At 43.8% G+C, this 17,282-nt stretch overlaps 1 protein-coding gene across 2 annotated transcripts in view; it reads left to right on the forward strand.

Moving 5' to 3' along the window:
* Window positions 1-17,282, forward strand: part of GAREM1 (GRB2 associated regulator of MAPK1 subtype 1) — a 98,774-nt gene that overhangs the window by 65,578 nt on the left and 15,914 nt on the right. For both annotated transcript variants that reach the window (XM_054394737.1, XM_054394738.1), the window contains exon 3: window positions 13,603-13,733. In XM_054394737.1, coding sequence (XP_054250712.1) covers window positions 13,603-13,733 — 131 coding nt within the window. The remainder of the gene's footprint in view (window positions 1-13,602; window positions 13,734-17,282) is intronic.

A 17,282-nucleotide genomic window follows, 5' to 3' on the forward strand; every position in this document is an offset into this window, starting at 1 on the left:
TGGGAACAGAAGGCTGAGAAGGGAACTTAGCAATGTCTATAAATGTCTGAGGGGTGGGTATGAAGATGAAGGTGCTAGGCTCTTTTTGGTGGTGCCCTGTGATAAGAGAAGGAACAGTGGGCACAAGCTGGAACACAGGAGGTTGCACCTCAACATGAGGAGACACTGCTTTATGGGGAGGGTGACAGAGTACTGGGACAGGCTGCCCAGGGAGGTTGTGGAGTCTCCTTCTCTGGAGACTTCCAAAACCCACCTGGATGCATTCTTGTGTGGCCTGCCCTAGGTGATCCTGCTGGATTTGATCTCAAGATGTCCTTTCCAACTCCTAATATTCTGTGATCATTAGAGTGGTGTGCTACAGGGTCATAGGTAAACTCATTCTTTCTTATTATACTCTGAGTGCTTTATAACTTCCATTTTTCTCAAGCACTAACTCTCAATTTATTTTTTTTCATGGCAGAAGATTTAAAAATAGAAGTTATTTTGAGTAGCATAGATTTCTCTCCTGTAGTTAATACGTATTATTTTGTGTGAAATTGGGTCATACTGAATCCTGGCTATGCCACTCCCAGAGGAGAACCACAGTCTAGTGTTTAACATACTTGTTTGCTTCCTTTTCCTTTTCTTCAGAGGGAAATAATGCTGAGGAAGGAGAAGGGGAGCAGGAAGGAATTGGCACACATCATGTTTGCCAGGGAAGAAGTGAGTGAATGCACAGGGCCATGTTAAGCTTGCAGCTCTGCACAAAAGTGTGCTCAGGCTACAAGGATCAGCTGTCTACCATAAGCTAAGGGCTTAGGTCAGCCATGAGGAGCCTGTAACAGGTAGCCCTTGGGTATGGTGAAGTATAACCTGTGGGTAAGACATTGAGTAGCTGCTATAGTTATTTGGACTCCAGATATTTAGGCAGCTGAGATTAAAAAGTGGCTGAGGAGGTCTGCCTGTTGTGCACAAAGCAAGCAGAGCAGTTGCAGAGAAGAAAGGTGAGGACCCTGGAACTGCCCACTTTGACTTCCCTCAGTCAGCCCCAGCTGATAAAATGACACAGATTGTAAACCAGATTGTATCTGGCTTGGTTTAGCTGGTCTCAGTCCTTCCAGTGATTTAATTAAACATGTTTTATACTAATTGAGTAAAGTAGGCATTGAAACTGTGTGTAGCTAAGCCTGTTAGCTGTGGTGCCATATGTCCACTTGGAGTACACCCTGCCTCTGGCTACTTTTCTGTCAACCCAGCACATCCTGTTGCACAAGGTTCCTGGTGGCAAAGACCAGCACCTTCCATGGCTGGGTTTTGGTGGGATGGACACTCAGGCTCCTCAAGGCAGCTCAGCGTGTTAGAGGAGGTGGCAGACTGAAAGGGTGAGACAAGTGTTGGGTTGCTTCCTTGAAGCAGGTAACCCTTCTCCAAGTGATCTTCTGCAGCATGGGAATGCCAGTGGAGGCTGGCTGTGTGGGAAGCCCATGTGTGCTGTTGGGTTGTGCACTTGTTGGGTATGCAGTAAGGCAGTTGAAAAAGCAAGGTCCTGTTTAGGAAATCTCTGCTTCAAGGAGTGCAGTTTGTGTCATTTCAAAGGTAGGTTTCTTAACTGCTCCCTAGGTTCAGAGATCTCAAGTGAAACAGGATTTTTCCTGCAAGGAACATAAACTGTTGGAAAACTTTTTCAGTGCTTTGTGATAGCTCCAGCAGAAACTGATCTTTTGATGGGTTTTGGGTTTGAGTTGCTCTTAGCTTAGGATGCCCCAGTGTTTCTGGTCTATAAGCATCATCTAGCTCTCTTTCTTAATCTCTACAGTAACCAATTGTGAGTGTCTGAAACCCAGATATCCTTTTTTTCCCCATCCATGGCATCTTCACAACCTTAAATGTGTGTGCTGACACAAACTGCCCAGTATTGCTTTAGTTTCCATTATTCAAGGAACAACTTTCCTTTTAAGCCAAAAGTATTTCAAGTGTTTCTCCTAATGCCAGAGGTAGATCTAAGATCATCTTGTTTTAAAACTGAAGTTGTTTGGCAGAAATATAAAGCACAGGATTTCTCTGGAGCATTTGCAGCTGCTAATGTTAGCTTGTGTACTTAGAAATCAGTAGGTAATAACATAGCTCATGATAATGCAGCAGCTGGGGAAGTCCTTGTGCTTTCAAAGACAAACAGGTGGCCAGCCACTTTGATCATTACCACTTTGCAGCCCTTTCTGTGAAAGCCTACAACATGCACTTGGTGCAGAAATGGCTTTCAACTGGAGATGGCCCAAACCAATATGAGCAAGAAGGTTTCACTGGAAACACACATAGGATAAAATATTCAGCAGCATTTCAGAAAGCATTAGCAAGGCATAGTGCAAGTCTTTAACTCATGAATTATCATTTACGTGGAGAAAACAAAATCCCCTAAGTGGTCTTCTAAAAACACTTCTGAAGTTAAATCCTCCTTCCCCCCCCCCCCCCCTCCCTGTGTAGGCTGCAGCTTTTCTTTTCTGTCAAGCTGTTTTAGGCTAGGCTGCCTCTACTGACTGGTTTTGTTTGGTTCTCAGAAAGCTGGCAGGCAGCTTACAAGAGGGAAAAACTTGGCTGGGCATTCTGCTGCTTTGTACTCCTTGGATTCAGCTATGATGATTGGAACTGCCAGAGAGGGTTTAGATGGAGCCCACCTTGTTTAAGGTAATGAAACAAAGTCTGTGTGATGGAATGTGTTCAAGAGAGCTGAGGCAGATGCATATGCTGCTTAGATCTGAATGTCAGATGTGTTATCTTTGTTGCCTTCTTCAGTAGCATTGAAAATGAAATGAAGTGGCAGTGCTGAAGTGCTGCACTCATACCCACCATCTCCCTTCACTACCTTTTCAGCTCAACTCCTGCTTTCCTGTTTTTTCCCTTTTTTTTTTTTTTTGGTGAGACTCTAGCACATGCTGTGAACAGATGCCAAGATGCTCATTCTTAAAAGCTGCCTTCATTCATCTTGAGCTGTTATCAAGAGCTTTGTCTGCTTCCTAGATAAATTGCACAACACCAAATAAATGTCCTTTTGTGCTGGAAACCAGACGTGATTCTGACAGGAGCTTTGCTGCACTCGTATATACAGAGTGAGGAAAGCAGAGGCTTACCTCATGCAGAATGTGGGCATCAAAACACCTTCTGCACCTCAGCTGAGGTGATGACACCAACGTGGCTAAACCAAAGAAATGAGATGTGTTTACTTGCCAAATCTTACTCTGCATGCCTGATAGATGTTCCAGGGTTTTGGAGGAGAAGCTTTGGAGCGTCAGCTCCTGCATGTATTTAGAATCATTGAATTGTTAGGGTTGGAAGGGATCTCAAGGATCATCTAGATCCAACCCTCCTGCCATGGACAGGGACACCTCACACTACATCAGGTTGCTCAGAGCCACATCCAGTCTGGCTCCAAAAACCTCCAGGGATGGGGCCTCAACCACCTCCCTGGGAAACCTGTTCCAGTATCTCACCACCCTCATGGTGTAAAACTTCTTCCTAACATCCAATCTGAATTTACCCACTTCTAGTTTTGCTCCATTCCCCCTAGTCTTATCACTACCTGACATCCTAAAAAGTCCCTCCCCAGCTTTCTTGTAGCCCCTTTCAGATACTGGAAGGCCACAAGAAGGTCTCCTCAGAGCCTTCTCTTCTCCAGACTGAACAGCCCCAACTCTTTCAGTCTGTCCTCATAGGAGAGGTGCTCCAGCCCTCTGATCATCCTTTCATTAAGGTGATTTCCAGGTCATGTATTATTTTAGAACTGCATTTGTTTGAAATTATCTTTAGTATAGCTTTAGCTGTAGCATAAATGTACCTAAGACTGAATGTTCTCCTGGCCAGGAGACTTTAGCTGAATACACCAGATCTTTTGTGTAATTAAGGAGCTTCTTTGGAAATTGGCTTCATTTCCATTTTAAATATATTATCTAATTTGTTCCAGAAGGAAAGTGAACTTGTTCTGCAGAACTTGCAGATGATTGCTGCTGGTCAGAGCTCTAATAAACTGAATTCCTTCCTGATTTAAACACTTTGTAAATATGTAAGCTAGGTTACAGTCCATACCAGACTGTACTTACAACACAAAGTGACAGTACCTTTCCCAAGGAAATTCCCATAGGAGAACATCAAGGCCTCCTTTCCATTGCTGATATACAAATGTTGGGAACTGTTTGAGCACTGCATCCTCCAGTAGTTTGAATGCAGCACTTCAGGAGATTCAAGCTGAGGGTGAGAGGAGGAAGGGGAAAAAGCAGAGTCTGCTGGAGATTGTAAAGCACATGTATATTCAGCAAGCAAATGAGATACGAGCTTTGAAACAATAAGCTGCTCTATAATGCACAGACAGGCTTTCAGGGTACCAAGCCCAGGCTCTGAAGTCTCTCTACACATTGATAAAAATGTCTAAGTCTGAATGAAATATGTTTATTCTGTCTCATGTAAAACCCTGTAAGCTACTAAAAGCTGACTGAGCTGCTGACTCAGTCTTTGTTCCTGGCTTTTACAGCTCCTCCCATTCAGTTAATTAAAAAACTTGTTCCTGAGCAGGAAACAAAAGCACTTTTTATGTGGAATTGATCTATGTGCATTTTCAAGATTTCTCTTCTGTGAATGCACTTTTTCTTTAGCTTTGTGTCTTGCAGTGCAAGTGCCTGCCAGGGGCAGTGCTGCCAACATGACTGTCCTCCTTGGGTGGAATATTTCCCTACACACCGTCCTACACTCATGCCAGGGCCTGTTGAGCATGGGATGGGGTCAGAACCTGAAAGGCACAAAAAGGCTGCTCAGTGAGCAAGAAGGCAATGAGTGGCACTGAGGTCAGGCCATACAACCAGGGATACTCATGTGGGAGTAGCAGGAGGAAAAGATCTGTCAGCAAAAGGGCTGAGGGCATAAAGGGTGGTGGGTTTACAGCTGATGAAAGTCTTTGCACTGCTGCAGAAACAGTATAAGTTTGACTTTGGTGAGTGTGGAGTTTGAAGCTTCTGCAAAGTAAATAAATCAAAGCTGTTACTCAATAAGGTGAAGTTAAAGATTAAGCCCAGCAGTTGGCTGCTGTTAGTTTAGCAAAAGTTCTGACTTGCCAAGAAATAGAAGAATTGTTTGGAAAAACCAGATCCACTCTGTCAGATTTATTTTGGAAGAGGTGGCTACCAAAACCAAAAAGTTGTCTGGTGTGAATCCAGATGTCACTCACAGTTACAGTCTCTGTGATTCGAGTTACAGATTACAGAGAGACACCTCTGCACATCTTGAATTGCAGCTGTCTCCAGCTAGAGGATTGTGTTAATGGAGGGCTGAGTTGGTTTTACCTTCTTAGCAAATCTTCCTCCCTGGTGGCAGGCAGTTCCAGCAGACTTGGTCATGAAGATCCTGGAGGCTGCTGTAGTATCACAAGACATAAACTTTTAGTGACTTCACCATTTTCATAATTGAGGTCTAAGTGGATATCCACTCTGGTACCAAGGGAACAATGCTGGTGATCACACGAGAAAAGCTTTTGTCATTGGGTAGCTGCTGTTAAACATAGTTCCATCTGAACACGAGGAAGAACTTCTTTACTTTGAGGAAGGTAGAGCACTGGAACAGGCTGCCCAGAGGGGTGGTGGAGTCTCCGTCTCTGGAGTCATTCAAAGCCCATCTGGATGCCGTTCTGTGCAGCCTGCTCTAAGCGAACCTGCTTTGGCAAGGGGTTGGACTAGATGGTCTCCAGAGTTCCTTTCCATCCCCTACCATTCTCTGATTCTGTAGTCATCTCAGCTCTGTTTTGGGGTGGTTTAGTTGGCTTTCTGTAACTCGTGGTGTGGATAAGCTCTGATATTCACCAGGAGAGCACGCCATCATCATGCGCTTGTCTTTATACTCTTACTGTTAACAGGAAACTAGCAACAGCTTTTGTTAATAGCAATGAGGCAAGCCAGACAGTGCAGTAGCCACCAGAGCCCTCTGCGTGGTCACTTGAGTGTGTGAACTAACACAGTGCTTGTGGAATATTCTTGGTGTCTGTTGGCAGCACATGGGAAAGGAATAGAATGATGTTAATTACAAGTTAGATTGATGATAACCCAGTGAGTAAGTGAAATCTAGTTAACTTACAGTCCAGACACTCAAACATGTGACCCTGTAAAATGGAACATTTCATTGTGGTAATCTTGTATTTGTGATGATAATGACTTATGAAACAAAGGTTAGAGGTTAGGCTTGTTTTCCCTGTCTGTCTTTTTGCATCATCTGTAACCTAAAATTCCCTCTCATGCAATATCTGTGAGCTAAACCCGCTCTAGGCTATCATCAGTCACCATTTGAACTCATTTTTCTTTGTTATGCTGCCAACGGAATCTTTTTTTGTTGTTTTATTATGCTAGTTAGGAGTCATAAAAGTAAGATAAGAGAAAAGAGACCAGTGGGCTGTACCATCCCCTTTGCTTTGCCAGCATAGGATTAGAGATTTTGATTAGCAAACCCTTGGGTTGCTGTGTGGGAAACTTGGTTGGGTTCCTTTCCTTGATGTCTCGAGCGGTGCCCGCGCGTACACACAGGTGATGTGTCAGTGTGCTCCTGCCCTGCTCTGACATGTCTTACCAGGCTCTCATGTCTGACTCATTCTCCCCTGCTCAAATGGCTGTTTGCACCATAGACATAACATGGAAAGGAAGAAAGGCATTTAAGGCTTCAAAAATCTTCCTAATACTTCCGAGAAGCACAAGGATTCGTTCTGAAGGGCTCCTTCCCCATTGCGTGTTGCACAATCTCAGGGACTGAATGTGCCTTTGTGCTTTGCCCTCTGCTTTGCAGTGCCATAAGTTTAGCTCCAGTACACTTGATGAATTCTGCTTGTATTATGTTTACTTTGATATGCCTCTAGTTCCTTTCATTTGTTTTTTTAATACATTCCCAAAATTTCCAGAAGATTGGGTACAAATGGGGACACAGGAGGTCCTTTTCTTCACCCCTCTCCCTCCCCCTGAGGAATAAGTACTGACAGGCAGCTCTTCAAAAGCAGCAGCAGTATTTCAAAGTCTGTTTAATAGCTATTTCATGGTGACTATGGTGTAAGAATCAGTCATAGCTTTTCTAGTTTGTAGCCCAGTCATTAGCCTTTGCAAGCTGTGTACCTAAAACTCCTGTTGTGTATTTTCCTGTTGTATTTTCCACTGTGTCAAAGACTCTTGTTGTGTGTTTTTGTGCTGTATTCTCCACCTTTTGATAGTTTCCTGCATGCTTTCAGCAGGCTACAATATGAAAATAAAGGAATTCTTATGAATAACTCAGAAAAGCTTCCCTCTCTGCTCCTCCCCAAATCTTTTTTTGCTTAGCTCTCAGAAGCTATCTGTGTGACAGAGAAGGATGAACCTGCACCACTGGGTTGTCTTGCTTGCTCTTTGAGGGATTTACTATGGAATTGCATCCATCTTTCTTTGCTGCCTGGTCCCAGCCTGAGGTGACATCAGTAGCCCCTTCAGTAGAGGTGACAAAGCAGGTGGTTTGCTTTCCCCTGCACGGGCAGCAGGACTGTGAGTCTGTCTGCAGTAGTTCATTTGTGGGCTCTGAGGATTAGATAAAGACAAAATAGCTCTACCATATGCTCTAGTGATGGGGTGACCATAGACTGAGATGTCCTCCCATTGTCCCCCACTGACACAAATGTATTTCTGCATCAGGCACTGAGGGAAGTACTGCACACTGTCAGCTGAAGACTGTAGAGGTCCATGTAAGAGCTGGGTGTGCTGAAGTGCTCTTTCCAGTTCATGCAACTGCATTCTCCTTGATATCTAGCAAGCCACCTCTCTGTGCCTATCTTATTATCTCTTCTTTAGGCTTATGTTCCTCAACTCAACCCAGTTATATCAAGGATCATCTTTTGGGGAAGATAAAAGTTATTTCCTAATGGCCTGATGCTCAAGAATGCTGGCAAAATGTAGGCAGAATTTGCCTTGTTCCAGAATGGTGGCAGGTAGAATGCCTTTCCTTCTCAAGCATCTCTGCTGCTCTTTGAACTACTGAAATGCAGTCAGCAGTCAACAAATAATCTGAAACATAAACCTCTGCAGTACTTTTGCCACCCTGCTGTGCTGTCTGCACGTTCTGCAGCAGTGCTGGGCTTTGCATGCAGCCTCACAGAGAGAGATGTGAGGCTCACTAAGTAATCAAAGCTGCTGAAAGACAATACAGCTCCTGCCTCCTTGGAGAAACACTTAACAGCTAACACAACTGAGCAGATGTTTCTGTGACCTTCCCTGTTTCCTCCTTGTGACATGCAGATAACTTTCTGTTTTATTTTTATTTTATTATTTTTTTTCCTTCACATTTTCTTTTTGGGATGTGAGCATATACATGCTCTCATCCTTTGTATCAATGAAAACTTGATTCTTTGTTCAATCTGTGAACCCTTGCTGTAGATAAATCATGGAAACATAGAATGGCTTAGGTTGTGGGGGGAACCTTAGTGATCATCTACTCCAATATCCCTGCCCAAGGCCTCATCCAACCTGGCCTCGAACACCCCCAAGGAGGAGGCATCCACAAACTCCCTGGGCAACCTATTCCAGAGTCTCACCACCCTTGTACTGAAGTCCTTCCTAAGATCCAGTCTAACCCTACTCTCCCTCAGCTTAAAATCTTTCCCTCTTGTTTCTTGTCCCTCAAGAAAAGTCCCTCTCCAGGATTCCTGTAGGATCCTTTCAGGTATTGGAAGGCAGTTCTAAGGTGGCCCTGGAGTGTTCCCTTCTCTAGGCTGAACAACCTCAGCTCCCTTGGTCTGTCCTCACAGCAGAGTTGTTCCTAACCTTGGATCATCTTTGTGGCCCTCTTCTGGACTCGTTCCCACAGCTTTGTGCCCTTATGTGCCCTTGATCTAAGCATAGTACAGACACTATACAAAATGAATGGTTTTGTCTTGGGAGCATCCTGGACTGCTGAAAATGGGTGGGCTATTTGGTGGTGAGGGTTAAATTGCTGAAAAAAAAAAAAAAAAAAGGGGATCTTGTATTGCAGAAATAAGCTGTATGAAGTTGAGAGCTGGGAACATATATAAGCCTGCAGGAACCTAAGCACTGGACGCAGCAGAAGCAGCCTGAAGGCTGGGACAGAAAGGGCTGGTTAATGCCCTTGCAGATCACAGAATGTTAGGAGTTGGAAGGGACCTCTAGAGATCGAGTCCAATGCCCCCACCAAAGCAGAATCACCTAGGGCAGGTCACACAGGAATGCATCCAGGTGGGTTTTGAAAGTCTCCAGAGAAGGAGACTCTACAACCTCTCTGGACAGCCTGCTCCAAGGGCTCTATCACCTCCCCAAAAAGTGGTGTCTCCTCATGTTGAGGTGGAAACTCCTGTGTTCCACTAATACCCATTTTTCCTTGTCCTGTTACTGGGCACCTCCAAAAAGAGCCTGGCATCTTTATACCCACCCCTCAGATATCTATAGGCATTAATAAGATCCTCTTGTTGCAGGGCCAACTTCTGGCAAGAAGTACAATGGCCTGACCATCCTGCTCCTATTGGATTTCAGTGAATACCTCCATAAACAGGAGGATAAACCCTGGTTTAGGTCATTCCCTGCCTTCCTTTCTTGCTGAACTCGTTTCCAGCAGTAGGAGATTTACTGTCTTTGCTGTAAGTACCTTCACAGGGAAATAAGAACTCATCATCTGCAGAGATAATATATCCCAGAATGAAATGCTCCAATACTGTGCCTGCCACGGGCCAGACTAAGAGATAGAAATATAAAGCTCACAGGACTTGTTCATTACTGCCTTGCATTGGGCTGCAAAGGGAGTAACCACACCTGCTCAGTGGACCGTGCAGGTAGCACAAATCTCTGATCTTTCTGGACCTGCACTGATTTACTACAGAAGCATTTCATTATTCTTCTGCTAGTGAGGGTGAACTTCTCTAATGGTGCAGTTTGCCATTGGATTTTCTTGATTTTTTTTTTTTTTGTTACATTTCTAGTGGTTCAGTTGCCATGTGATTTGTTCAGGTTGCTGCCAGTTTTGTGAAGTCTCTCCATGAAATCATGCCCCTTGCAAAATTCCACTTTAACTTGCAGCCAAAGCCAGACTTCTGTCTCTCACTTGTGTTGCAGCCATGCTGGCTCTTTCATTGCAGCTTGGTTAGAAATACAGTACGAAGTTATCTCCTTCCTCCCCGTTAGTTACTTGACATCTGGCTCAAACATGTATTGCAAGCCCTTCTTCAGCCCCTTCTTCCTCTTCCTCCAATAAAAACTTCTCCCTTTTTCTCACTGTCTGTAGAAAATCTGGCGTCACAAACCCATCTTTTCTGAAGGAGAGGCATTTGAACATCCAGCCCTGACAGCTGCCATGCACAGCATAGCTCTTGGTTTCGTAACAGGAGGAAATTAATGCTGCCCTTCTATTCCATGCTTTGGGATCTGTGTGTACTCCTCTGTGGCCAACCTCCTCGTGAACCGCTGCTTGTCAGCAGCGAGGGCACAGACGGCTTTGTGTTTGCGCCGCTCAGCTGAAGGACGGGGAGGATGGCACAGCAAGCGACACAGACTGCTCTGAGCATCTCTTTGTACCCAAGCAAAGCCCCAGCTGATGGAGTTATTTCTTTATTTTACAAGAACGTGTAATTCCACAGCAGCAGGCTCTGCTCCCTGTCGCACACAGCCCGAAGCGCTTGTTGTGTGCTGAGGAACGTGGGATTCGCTAGGGGTTTGGATTGCAGTGGGTAATTGGCCTTTTCTTGCCACCAGACTATCTGCTGTTAAATGCATAACAGTCTGAGTAAACCAGTAGTATTATGCTTCCAAACAGAGTAACCAGAGAACCTAGAATTAAAGACCACTGCCTCATTCAAAGTGCTGCACGAGTACTGTTCATGTAATATATTATTATTCAGCATGTTGTTTTCTTGCCCTGTCCATGTGAATTCATGCTTTGTTACTGTGCCCAATTCCATTCTTGCTCTGAAGTGAGAGTCCTCAATTTCTTTCTGAACCAGCAAAGTTTTCACTGCAATGTCTCACAGTTAAAAAAAAATATAAGAACTCTGTAGCTTCCATGCAGTAACTTATTTATCTCTCTTCTGTGCATAAAGGGGGAGAGTTAAATCAGAAGTAACCCCACTGCATTTAGATCTGTCTGGAGTGACTCAAACTTGCTGTGGTTTGAGGTTTGTTTTTTTCCTTCATTGCAATCACAGCTTGCTTCCAATAGCAACCACAGCTGGGAATCCTGCAAATCAGACCTCTGGATCCCAAATTGGGCAATCAGCTAGGGTTGCATCCAGGTGGCTGTGTTGGGAGTCAAAGAGAACAAGCAATTGAGAAGTAAGGAGGAGAGAGCAACAGCCTCAGGTCTGCTCTGGTGAACAAACACTGTGTTATACTTGCATTTTATAGAAGATCATCTTGCTTTTCGTGACTCTCTGTGAACTACAGTTGTTGGCCCTATGCTCTAGAGCAGTAGTTTTTCTGTGCTCTCAGATGCTCCCTGGTGCAACTCATAGTTCCTGCTGTTGCATGATGTCCTGGCACGTCCTGACTCCACGTAGGAGGATTTCTGCTTTTAATCCTGAAAGTACTGGAAAGCCTGTGGAACAAGAGGTTGCCAGAATTTTTTAAGATAGAGGGTATGTCTGCAAGAAAAGTTTTGGATATCTTCAGAAAGCAATGAAGCAGATGTACAAGGAAGAAACCTCTGGAGCTACTAAGCCCAGAGATACCTCTTCCCTGCTCTGGGCATCTTTGAGTCATGAGTTCCTCCTAGAGGTGTGGAAGAGATTCTGGGTAGTATTGCTAATTGTGCTTAAAGTCCTTCTTACACAGCTGTCATTTACTCCTGTCTAAAGCAGAATGTTGCACAAGGCAGAGCTTTGGTCTGACCTGGGGAAGCCATTCCTATAGTTATATACACAAGGTTAAACTAAACGAATGGCTTCCGCAGGTCAGACCAAAGTCTGCTGCTTCTGCCTCAGGGTTGTCTTGGCTGAACTTGAAATAATAGTGTGTCCTGAAGCAGACACAAATTTGGGTAAACTCTAAGGCAACTGATTTTTGAAATGTGGTGAAGGTTTTTAAACAGCTGCAAAGTACAGTCTAGCAGTGGGAAGCAGCAGCATCTTTAGTTGCCCTGCTGATGATACTGCGGAGAAAGTGTATGGAAGGGACTAGAAAGAAGCCTTCTTGTTTGTAAGCTGATATTTAGGTTTACAACCGCAGTACTCAAGTATGCTGATTGAAAGAGTGTGCCTCTGTCAGTGAGGGGCTGGGGTTGGGTAGAGGAGCTCAGCCTCTTGTTCTTGGTGTGCCTGTGTGTCTACATGGCAGGGTGGCAGGTCAGGTCTTTCTCATGGGGCGTCAAGACTTGCTGAGCTTGCCTTTGTTCCCTCCTCTGCTGCTAGGTGGCCTGGAGTAGGTTAGTGTGGGTGAATTCTCTGAACAGGGCACAAAAGTCTCAAGCCTGCTGGGATGTACAGGGGCAGCAGGGTGTTGTGCACAAAAATGCTGAAGGAGTGAGAAAATATTTCTGTAGGTGGCTGACATTCTGATGTATTGGATGTATTTTAATTAAGCTGAACACTGCTTGAGAACAATAATCCAGTGGCTGCTTGGACTGTTAATTTTAAAACATGATTTAGAGGAGATGCACTGACCACTGATTTTTATTCAGCTTTTTGGAGTTGTTTATTCCATCGAGTCTTGCTGTGCTGTTCTCTTGCTGAGAGCAGCCTTTAACTTAGGAGTGCTTAATATTTCTAAGTTTGGGAAGGTCACTCCACTGATTTGAAGTCATACAAGCAGCAAATATGTCTGTCTGAGCTTTCATTATCTCTCTGTAAAAGAAAGCTTTTAAGCTGCATGCTGGTGGTGCACAGAGGTGCTTGAATTGCCTGCCTGTCCCTGGCATCTCTGCTCAGTGTGGCTGCCTCCCTCTTAGTTCTTGCCTTTTACAAGGCTTAGGAAATAGCCAAGGTTTTCATGCTGGGAGGAGGTAAAGCCAGCCAGAAACACTTCTTTCTGATGCTGTTATGAAGGCAATCACCTTCAAAAGGGTTTTAAATGTGCATGGTTTAATTTCTTGTGTTCAAGTTCTCCAAAGGGCTTAGTTTATGGTTGAGTCAAGTCAGATGCTATTGTCTTAGGGAAGCCTAGGGGAGGAAGGGTTTTAGCCTAGCGTTTTTTAATAGCTGTTTGATGACGCTAAAAACAAACCCAAAGCCCTTGTGTTTATTGTTTTGGGGGTTTATAGCAATGGGTGTGTTTTCCTTCTGTGAACCTTTTCATATTAAGGGCCAAAAAATGCTATCTGTACAGATACCTCTTACACCCAGTGAAGTACACAAGCCCAGATGCCTCTGTAGCTGTTTACTATTTCTGGAGCGATAAAAGGATCTTCTTTAATTGAACTTCTTTAATTGAACTTCAGCTCCCACACATCCTTTTCACCCTGACCTGGTGAAGCTGGGGGTCTTTCAGGGCAGGTTCAGGAGGCCCTCTGCCATCTTCCGCCGCCTCGTCTGGCTGCTAATAATTGGAAAAGCTGAGCGAGCGACACGATGAAGAAGTTGAGCCAGCAGTTGCCACAGTGACAGTTGTCCAATATAAATATCTTACAACTCTTCTGTTTATCATCTGTTTTCAGGGCAGTTTAAGCTGCTGGAACAAGACCGAGATATTAAGGAGCCAGTGCAGTATTTTAACAGTGTGGAGGAGGTGGCTAAAGCATTTCCTGAACGAGTTTACGTCATGGAGGAAATAACATTCAACGTTAAGGTAGTCCCTGAATAAATATTTATCCCTGCCTAAATGATTAACTGTTACAACCTTTATATACATGGCAAGCGAGCAAAGGCGCCGTGTGGGAAGTGTGACTTTTGAGACAAATGAGCCTTTGGTGCTCTGTGTTCAGTGATGATGCTCTTCATGATCACTTTTGCAGTCTCCAATCAATGTGTCTTTTAAGGGCTTTCCACTCCTATGGCACTTTGGGGAGCAGTCCTCATTGACCCATCCAATAATTCATCTAACTAGGATGGTCCTGCCAGGTTTTAAACAAATGTTGTTTGTTGCCCCCTTCCTCCCCCCGCTTCAGCAGTCTGGATTTTATTCTCTGCTGAACAGCAGCTGCTCCAATCCCTGTCCAGAAAGCCTTATTCTCAGAGAGCACACAGGGTGACATGATGGGGTTGCTTGTCTCAAAATTACTGCAGCTAAACAGCATTGTGAACAAAACAAAACAAAAGAGACACTTGTTCTGTGTGTGTGTTTGTTTGCATGTGTGTGCCCTTGGGCTCATCCAAGGGTCAGCAATCCCTTGAGGGTAAGAGGACTTTCTGTCACCAAGCACACTGCAGTGCAGTGGCATGAACCAAAGGAGACAGAGCTTGTTCTTCCTGGTCCCCAAAAATGCAGACACTGTACAAGGTCAACAGAGCAGACTGATCTTCTGTTTTGCTTCAGATGATACACCTCCTAAGGCTGGTAGAAGAACATCCCAGAGCTGGGATGCAATGTTGCAGATCCATGCAAGAATCAGAAGCATTTTGGTTGGAAAAGACCTTTAAGTTGCCCACGGAGATGGTGGAAGTCTCATCCCTGGAGGTTTTTTAAGGCCAGGCTGGATGTGGCTCTGAGCAACCTGATCTAGTGGGGGGTGTCCCTGCCCATGGCAGGGGGGTTGGAACTGGATGATCCTTGAGGTCCCTTCCAACCCTAACAATTCTGTGGTTCTGTAATTGAGTGCAACCATTAATAAACTTTACCAAGTCTGGTGCTGACCCATGTCTTGTACCCTACAGGGCAATCTGGTTGATCCTGCTGTGCAAAACCCCAGTATAGAGTTTCCTGCTCCCATATATAGCAAGGTGGGATTTGTATAACAGCCTCTTCAGGGCTTTTAATTTCTTGCACTGCCAAAGCTGGGGGACACCAGCTAGTCCTCAATGGTTATAGGTGTGAAACAAGACAGCTAAAACTGCTGTAAGACCTCATTAGTTAATTCATTTAGTGACACAGCCTCCTACCTTTCAAGGCAGTAGGTTGTTTCCATCTGTGCTCTCTGTTAACCTGAACCCATAGAGAGACTTTCATGAATGAAGTCTGCATGGAAAAGTTGCAACACTTCCCTAGGTTTAGGATGTAGTTGGGCAAAACAAGGCAACAAGAAAATTTCAGTTCTACCCAAGAAAATCAGTCTGCCTTTGGCACTGCCAGCCCTACCCAGTGCTGTGCCATTATTTCTCAGTTGTTCAGTGGCCAGACTCAAGAGAGAGGCACAATAAAATGTGCAGCTTTGATTTTATAGGGAGAAAAGTGTTTGTCTGCAGGCTTGTTTAAAGAGTTGTATCTTGAGTTTCATAGAAGTTGTTATTAGAACTCTTTGTCATATTTAGCAAACTGAGAAATAAACATAGCTTACTGGATAGCAAATCCATTTTCAAAAGGTATTATAGTGATGCTTCTTAATGTAAATAACAGCCATAATAATCCAGGTTTAACCTAGTTCCACAGTTATCTTGGCAGGATTTCTCTTGGCAGCTTTTCCAGTTTCATAGAAGTCTATTCCAAGGTTATCATCTTCCAAAAAACAGATGAACCTAACAGGATTTATTAAAGTGTTTAATAACCCTTTACATGCAAGGGAATTATTTAAGCTAAAATTTTAATATAGGGGAGATCCTGTCAAACTGATTAGAGCAAAGGGAGGAATACTAAGTACAGTTGATTTCTGTCCAACTCAGTGTTCCCATTTAAATTTAGAGGAGCATATCAGAAAGCAGCTAATCTGATAGAGGAACTAAAACCAAAAACACGTCAAAACCAAAAACCAACAACCAACCTAAAATATGTGATGAAGCATTTTAAGATGAAGAGAAATTCTGAAGTCTGGGAATTCTTTCTTGTTCCAAACACTCCAGTCTTTCGTGGATAATTTTGGAAGAAAGAGCCTGTAGCATTACAAGGTGCCACCAGACAGCTCTTCTGAAGATTGTTTTATATCCAAATAATTGTAATTCATCTTTGGGAACGTGTTAAAAAAAAAAATTGTTTTTAAAGTGCTGTGATCAATCCCTTGGCTTTACCAGTAAAAACTGTGTGGTAGCTATGAATCAGAGACCTCAGAGTTAAAAAAAGCTCTACCAGAAGTGATCCTGACTGAGTATTTTTACTTTGAACACAATGGTTGCATTACTCTAACAAGACCTAGCAGGTATAGCAAGTGATATCGAGCCACAAATCATTTTTTATAAGGAGTTCATATGTGTCCAAGTGATTAAAGACTTTTACTTCAAACCATAACAAATTAGAGCAGTTGGAGTCCAAGACAGGATATTGACTTAGGTGTTATCAAAATCTGTTTTTCTGAGTTAACCTTTTCTTAAGCAAAAGAAACAATATACTTGAGCTTTCCCAAGAGTAAATGTTGCCTAAATAATCATTCATCACTTTCCTGATGCCTGTCTTCTGCAGTAGTTGTAATTGGCTTCTGAATTGTTATTGAATTGCAGGAGTCTTAACATTTAAAACATTGTGGTGACTGAACCCACTGCTGGTTTGCTGTGTGCTTGATAAGATGTCTGTCAGCCAGCAACCCTGGCATCAGTAGTGAATGGTTAACATGGATCAACTTCTGACAGTAGGGAGGTGGAGGGTGAGTACAGCGTGGAGCAGGTTGTGGTTCTGTGGGTGCTTTGCATTAGGAGTTGTTCAGTTTGAATACGTGCTGGTGATTTCTAGATGATTTTAGAGCACAGTGTGACAAGCATTGCCTCTTCCACAGAGCTGGGAGCAACAGTTATTCTCATCTATACACAAAGTGAAAACTGGCTTTGAAGGGCAAAAAGATGGGAGAGAGGGATGTAAAACTGCAAGAGTCTTTGTTCTAATAATGTGTAAAACAGAGAGAGCAACCATGAAGATAAAAGGGTTTGCAAAGGAATTGAGAGAGCAGCAATGAAGATAAAAGGGTTTGCAAAGGAATTGCTTCAGCATGCTCCCCAAGCTAGGAGTTTAGTAACTGGGGGAGACTTTGTGTTTATCAGGTAGTGAGAGCAGCTGAAGTTACTGCCGCATGTTGTTGCACCACTTTGAACAGAATCATAGAATAAAGCCACAGAATTGTTTTGGTTGGAAAAAACCTTTAAGGTCTTCAAGTTCAATCGTTAACCCAGCACTGCCAGGCCACCACCAAACCATCAGCCTAAGCACCAAATCTAGATATGAGGGGAGGCACATGCAAAATATTAAAACATAGGGCACAGTCCCACTGGGGAGATGTTTTGAGGAAAATTTATTGTCCTACCTTCCTTCCCCCTATTCCTT

The sequence above is a fragment of the Indicator indicator genome, chromosome 31 (genome assembly GCF_027791375.1).
Source record: "Indicator indicator isolate 239-I01 chromosome 31, UM_Iind_1.1, whole genome shotgun sequence".
NCBI lineage: Eukaryota > Metazoa > Chordata > Aves > Piciformes > Indicatoridae > Indicator > Indicator indicator.